General features: G+C 38.7%; 1 protein-coding gene across 1 annotated transcript; it reads left to right on the forward strand.

Moving 5' to 3' along the window:
• The first annotated feature begins 4,679 nt into the window (after positions 1-4,679).
• Positions 4,680-7,317, forward strand: LOC130565615 (uncharacterized). Its single transcript, XM_057352500.1, has 2 exons — positions 4,680-7,029; positions 7,240-7,317. The coding sequence occupies exon 1, from the start codon at positions 5,034-5,036 to the stop codon at positions 7,026-7,028; it is 1,995 nt and encodes a 664-aa protein (XP_057208483.1). The 5' UTR covers positions 4,680-5,033; the 3' UTR covers position 7,029; positions 7,240-7,317.
• Positions 7,318-7,574: the final 257 nt, after the last annotated feature.

The following is a 7,574-nucleotide window of genomic DNA, read 5'->3' on the forward strand; positions in this document are numbered from 1 at the left end:
AGTGAGGTTCTTCAGATGTTAAAGGTTCTTCTAATATTTGCCATCATGAAGCACCTTTATTTTTAAGAGTGTAGACAGAACTTTATAAACCAGCGGTTTCCCAACTTTTTTATCCCAGGACCCACCTAGACGGATACATGGGGAAAAACACATTTTTTCGTGATCCAAGTAGAGACTTTTTACTCCTTGTCATTATATAAATGCAATACCAAAATACGCAATGGTAAGATATTAAAACCAGTCATTAACTTACTAATATTTTTAGAAAAGAATTAAATGATGCCATCAGTTAAATCTTTACTTTAGTTTATTTTGTGTTTTGTTTGTTGTTTGGTCATTGAATCACACTCAAAATACATGGAGGCAGAGAGAGTTTGTAACCATTGTAACTTTGCATAGTTTACTATATTACGTGTAGAATTAGCACATTATCAATAATCGTGTTTTTATATCCCAGTTATTATCAGTTCCGTTATATTGTGACCCTGATTTGTTATATTGTTTTTGGCTTACTATATACTATGGAAGTAGGTGATTTTGGATGCAGGGCAGGTCTGTTTTGTTTGTTTGTTTTGAATATTTTAAATTCAAGCATTGATTTGACAGAACGTTATGTATACTAATTTTACGATGCGTTTAGGGATTCGGGTCCAGTCGATGAGTCCCGGCCTTCATAAAAACTATATCTCTCACAGGACTGTATGATAATTTCCTCTAATTTTGTGCATTTATTTACATAGGAGGGATCCACATCAAGGTTAACCGTCAGCCTCATTTTCTGTTCATCACAAGCATTTATTCACACTTAATGATGTTGGCCGATAAATCAGACAGTCAGCTGGGCATTTCTGCTTAAGAAGTAACATAAAGTCCTTCGATACAGTAAGGGTGAGCTTGATCAATCTCTCCCCCTCCTTCGTCAAAAGAAATTAGCAATAAAAAAAATCTAATTGCTATCGATTGACTTTCATCGATTTCCTTTAGTCTTTTCCACTGCAATTACTCCTTGTGCAACAGCCGCTGTTTTCTGGAGATTGCTGGATGGCCAGCTGGGGTTACAGCCACATGCTGTGCCTCCCTCTCTCTCTTCCTCACTTCACGATCAAGGTCAACTTTAATCAACCTCAGGGCCTGTCAGCGGCTGCCGTCAGCCTCAGCTGCGCCCCACGCTCAATTCCTCTGGGCCGAGACGCGTCGGCTTACAGAATTACCCTGCTGTTCATCAAACACCCAGTTGCTCATTACTCACCGCGCTCCTCGTGGAGTCATTAAGAGCCGGGGATACAAAGGACTTATTGCAGCAGATGAATGCGCTTCGCAACACTGTTGGGCTCCCGTGTACCGCGGGACGAGAACATGCATTTGTTAGCGGGGCTGTTGTCGTTTGTTTAGAACGTGATGTTGATGTTGACAGCTTTGGTTAATCTTTAATGTTTTCTTGCGTTGTGCCCCAATCGCATTATAGACCTAAACTATTTAACTCTGCATACTCTTGGATTGGTGGATATAAATTGTAGATGTATCTATTTACGTGGGATTACCTTCTAATAAGCTTTAAAATCACATGTCAACGTCTGAATATGGAAGCTGTTTGTTATTGATGTTTTGATGCTGATGTGTCATTTAAATGAGCAGTGTGAACTGTGTGTGTCACCTAATGAAAATGCAGAAGTGCTTTCTGTTTTCATTCTGGTTTTCTAACCAGTCTGCAGTTGGTCGGGCTATCAAATGAAAAATCTTGCCCTGAAATGCATGTTACTGGCTGAGCTAGTGCGATCCTAGAAAACTTTTTCAGTCTTTCTAAAAATGAATCCATCACCTTTTCATCTTGTTTTTGGATCTGTTTTGCGCATTTTGTTGGATTTATGTTTTGGTCATGTTTCACATACAGAATTTCTGGACAGCGGTTTGCAGTTCTTTGAATAATATGGAAAAAACATTAAATATTTCAGGCATGTACAAACTAGATATTAACTTGCTTATGCCTTCTTAAAGTTTCTGCAATATTTCCAGCTCTGTGTAGTTTTCTATTGATCTGTACTTAACTTGTCTTCCCAGTTGAATCTTTCAAACATGCGCTGACACGCACAGAATAAAAGGAAGCGTCTTAAAAAGATTTGAAAGCGTTAAACTAAACTTCCTTCATGAATGATTGAAAGCCTGTAGAGCACAGAAAAATTGCTTTATACATTTATTTGTTCTGTTAAACACAAAAGAAGATATTTTGAAGAAAGCAACAGTTCTGGGGCACTATTGACTACCATTGCAATTTGTCCTACTATGGTAGTCAATGGTGGCCTAGAACTGTTTGGTTACAAGCATTCTTTCAAATATCTTTCTCTGTGTTCATCAGAACAAAGAAATTTATACAGATTTGGAACAACTGGAGAGTGAGTAAATGACTGAATTGTTGTTTTGGGTGAACTGTCCCTTTAAGCTTTTTAACCTACAGGAAGGTTGTATAATCTCTAGCTTAATATTGTACAAAAAACTGGCAGACCCTCTGCAGGCCATTAAAAACATTGTTTTCTTTCTTTAACTTCGTATTTGTTTAAAATGTCATTGTAAAAAGCCAAATCCCATAACCGCCTTTACCACATTCGGTCTAGAACCTTCAACCCAGTAAAAGAGACATAACGTCAGTCCATTCCTGAAACCTCCCCCCAATAAAAATGTCACGTCTTCCTCAAGTTAATTTATATGTTTATAACAAACTGAATTTACAGCCGCCCCACTATTTCTGGGTTAACAGCGACAGCTCGTGCTGAGTTACTACTTTCCACCTGAGCAACACCGCACGCCACTTTTATGAGATTCTCTTGTTCGGCTTCACCCGTGGCCCGAGAGCGAGGGACACACGGCTCTCCTTCAAAAGCCATCAGCTCTGTGAGCGCTGACCCGCCAATTTACTGTGACACTTCAAGTCTGCTGATATCACTCATAAAGCTCCCTGATTGACGACAGGGGAAGAAAGTGCGTTCAATCATCACGGCCTGTTGTAAATTCACACGCGTATGCTCGGAAGACATTGTGGCGGTGCCAAATGTCCTGGTTAAACCGCATTGAGCGGGCGGTCTCTCGAACGGTATATCACGCTCATAGTGCACATAATGTTGCCCTTCACTATCATTGGAGTTTTACTGTGGTAAATCACGGCTCTGTGTGTGTTTGTGTCTGGCGTTGATGGAAAGAGTTAGATGTCATTAATATGTGACATGAGCTTCCTGGTGTCAGGAGGACAGTGACATTGCCAGGGTCAAAAACCGTCTGTTTGTACTTTTTCTCTTGCTAAATTGTTTGAATCATGTTGTTTCAGCTATAATCTTAAAAAAGTATATTGTTTAGTTTTATTCTCAAACCAGTTTGAATAACATTCATGAAACATACAACACTATCCCATCAGCTCTTCACAATGCTGCCATCTGGTCGGCGCTACAGAGCACTGAGCACCAAAACAACCAGACACAAAAACAGCTTCTTCCCTCAGGCCATCTACCTCTTGAACAGTTAAATGTTTTTACACACCGTGCAATTAATAACTCTGTGCAATATTAATTATATCCTCCAGATAATACACTATCTATTTTTATACAACTTTTTCTGTAAATTATATTTCATTCATTCTGCTGTATATAGCACATACCTTGTACTACAATAGTCTATTCTTATTTTTTACTTGTACATATTTACATACATACATAGCTTTACTCTCTATATCTTTATCTTATGTTTATTGTATTGTATTTCTTAATTTTGTATACCCATAGGCCCTTATTTAAATCATTGTGTACTGTATTCTATTGTGTTATGGTCTCTGTGTACTGTTGTTGCTGTCTCTGTGTTCTGGATGCTCCTGTCACCAAAACAAATTCCTTGTATGTGCAAACATACTTGGCAATAAAGCTCTTTCTGATTCTTCTACATGATTATCTGCAAAAGATTCTCAATACCGATTTTATCGTGATAACTGAAATTTGGGGATAAAGTGTTAATAATGCAATTCATATTTTGCAATTCACACTAATTCATATTTTATTTATGTTGTTTATTAAAAAAATGCATCATTGTGATTGCATTGTAATTTTACATAACTATATAAATCAATATTCTGTACATATAAATGATATTGACTGAATTAAATTAATAAAAATATTAAAACACTTCCTGCTATGTTACAGTGTCAACCAGATACTGTTTTTTTTTTTACTATTAACTAGGGCTGTCAAGCGAGTAATCGCATCCAGAATAAAAGTTTGTGTTTACATAAAATATGTCTTTGCATATTTTCTTGTATTTATAAACACAAAAACATACACATGTATAAATATATTTATTTATATTTACCAACAATCAAAATGATAAATGAACGTTTATTCATTTAATTTTTTTTCTTAAATACAGTATATACTGTACATGTATGTGTATAAATACAAAATCAATAAGAACAGTGCACAGACATATTATGTTAAAGGACTGAGCACTTTCAACAAGCTGGTATGATTTATTAGGGTCTTCATGAAATGTCTGGAACATATTTTGCTTAAAAACACTCAGTGTAAGCAACTATGCTCACAGCAACTCGTTTTGGTGCATGTCTCTTTAAATGATAATGAGTTACAGCGCACCCCACCCCCTTCCGTCCGGCGAGTCAACACCATAGTTGCCAAATCCTCTTATAATCCGCGACTTTGGGCTTGTTTTTTTGTCAAGTCGCGTTAAAAAATCATGAGTCGCGTGTTGCGTTTTTTTGGGCTTATTTAAAAATTATTTATTGCTTGTTAGGAAAATCTGACAAGCAACTTCGTTTCTTTACATTTATGGTCACAGTTTTACTCGCATGCATTGATTGACACAGCTAATAGCCAATCAGTGCAGTAATATAAATTCTGTAGCGTAATTCGTCAAAACATTGACGAACATCCCCCTCTTCCCTGATTGGAGAAAATTCAACGTGCACTGCAGCCAGGCGCGTGACGTTGTAATCTAAGCGATTACAGTTAGATGGACACAAGACATGTAAATTTTAGCAAACAATGCCACCAACAAAGTGGTCCAAGTATGGAAAAAAATACAACAAAGACTGGGAAAAGGATGCACAACTTAGAGACTGGATATGTCAAGTGCTCGGTGATCAAAGCAAAGCGATGTGCAGGTACTGTAAAACGGAGATTCGTGCTCACCATGGAGACCTCCTACAACATGCAAAGACAGACAAACATAAGAGGAATGCCAAACCATTTTCCTCAACACGTCTAACAGATATCGGGTTTACAGTGTCAAAACCTTCTACTACAAATCAAAAGGCTGAGCTTCAGCTAGAAAGCTATATTGCTTGCCACACAGCAGTCAGTTCAGTTGATCACTTGGGTGAATTAGTAAATTCGGCCTTTGAAACGGATTTGAGCATCCATCGTACAAAATGTACAGCACTTATCAACAATGTAATAGCCCCCTGCATGTTCAATGACTTGATGAAAGATATCGGAGAGACTCAGTATTCACTGGTAATCGATGAGAGCACAGATGTCGCTTCGGTAAAGCAGCTGTGTATGGTAGTGCGTTACTTCAGTGTCTCACTGAACAAAATTGTTTCAACATTTTTGGGCTTAGTGGATATGCAGGGAGAGACGGCAGAAGCAATCGTGACGACACTGACTCAGTTTCTAGACAGTGTCGGTCTTGATTTCAAAAAGTGCGTAGGAATCGGAACTGATGGCTGTAGTGTAATGGTTGGACGGAAAAACTCAGTTTATACTCACCTTCTCAAAAAGAATGAGAAACTACAACTGCTTAAGTGCGTGTGTCATTCGATTCAACTTTGTGCCAGCAAAGCCGTTGAAACACTGCCTCGCAATCTCGAGTTTTTAATTTCACATTCGCACAACTGGTTTTCTCACAGTGCTCTGAGGCGCAGAGAATATTCCAAAATTTACCAATTAATCAACCCCGGTGAAACGCCACTTATGCTAGTGCAGCTTTCAGGCACTAGATGGCTCTCCATATATGATTGCTGTGTTCGTGTACTAAAGCAATGGGACGAGCTGAAGTTACATTTCCAGCTGTGCAAAGACGCAAAACGGTGCTATGATGCAGAAGTGCTCTACCAGATGTACTGCGATCCCTTGAACAAACTGTACCTGAAGTTTCTTATGCCTATTTTACACAAGTTTTCTAGAGTCAACAAATTGTTCCAACTCGAAAATGGGAATGCATTTAAAATGCTGGACTGCCTACAGTCATTTTTTCGTACACTTATCTCAAGAGTAATTACACCTTGCGCCATTCCTCCTTCTGATTCCAAACTCCTTGATGTCAATTTGAATGACACAGCCAATCATCTGCCCCTGTGTGCAGTTAATTTCGGCGTGCAGTTTACTATTGTTCTTGGAGAAGCAAAGCTCGACAGCACTGCCGAAACAAATATGAAGAACAGATGCCGTGATTTCCTTCTGGAAGCAGCAAAGCAGGTGCAGAATAGGCTGCCAGCAAATATCAATACCTGGAAATCCATGGCATCATTCAGCCCATCCGTGATCCTGTCACAGAACAAACCACAGTTAGCCACAGTATCCATGCTGAAGATGTACGTTGGTGATCTCGGGGCCCTGGATGCACAGTATCAGGCAATCAACTTCCAGGAGTGGAAAACAAAAGATGACTGTCAAGCAGAACAGTTCTGGGCTGAAGTTCTGAACTACAAGGACAGCAGTGGAGAGCAGTGTTTTAAAGATCTGGCCCTGTTTGCACTGTCCCTTCTTGCGATGCCTTTGAGCAATGCCGACGTTGAAAGGGTTTTTTCACAAATGAACCATGTAAAATCTAAACTGAGGCACAGAATGGGCCAGAAGACTCTCAGTAGCATATTGTGCATTCGCTACGGCCTAAGAAGACTCGGGATTTGCTGCAAGGACTTTGTCCCAAGCCAGGAGATGTTGCAGCGCTTCAGTGTTGGGATGTACAGAGATGGAGAGGAGACAGGGGAGAAGATAGATGGTGCAGGGGAGGAGAGGGATGACTTTTTTTTATAAGGTAAATTTGTAATTTTTACAATGATTTTGTAATGAATTAATTATCACAGGCTATAATAAAAAAACAAGTAGTCATATAGAATACTAATAATAGTAGACACATTTGGTTCTAATTCATTTTATTAAGCTATAAATATGTGGCTGTGTTGCTCCCCTTAATGCTCTCATCTTTTTCTTCTTTTCCATCTCTCCAACCCTATTCTGCTCACAGGTGATCGAAGATGAGTGGATAGTGCGTGCCCTCACGCTTTGTTGCAGTTTGCTGATTTTTGCTAAATAATTTCTGCTCTTCTTTTTAAAATAAAAGAGTGGTTTCAGTTTAATATGTTGCAGGCTCATTCATTGTAATAAATAGTTAATGATAAATTAGATTGATGATAAATAAATAATCGAATCATATTGGGCTTGTTTTGGGCTTGTTTTTAAAGCTGAGGTTGCTTATTTGTCTCGCGAGAGTTGGCAACTATGGTCAACACAACACACGTGTAGTACTGCCATGGCTGGTTTAGCTAAATTATGTTTCCTTAACTCCTCTGCGGTTAGTTT

Source organism: Triplophysa rosa, linkage group LG15 (genome assembly GCF_024868665.1).
Source record: "Triplophysa rosa linkage group LG15, Trosa_1v2, whole genome shotgun sequence".
Classification (NCBI taxonomy): domain Eukaryota; kingdom Metazoa; phylum Chordata; class Actinopteri; order Cypriniformes; family Nemacheilidae; genus Triplophysa; species Triplophysa rosa.

Coding starts and splice junctions, on each gene's coding strand:
- LOC130565615 (XM_057352500.1), top strand. CDS start 5,034: ATGCCACCAACAAAGTGGTCCAAGTATGGAAAAAAATACAACAAAGAC.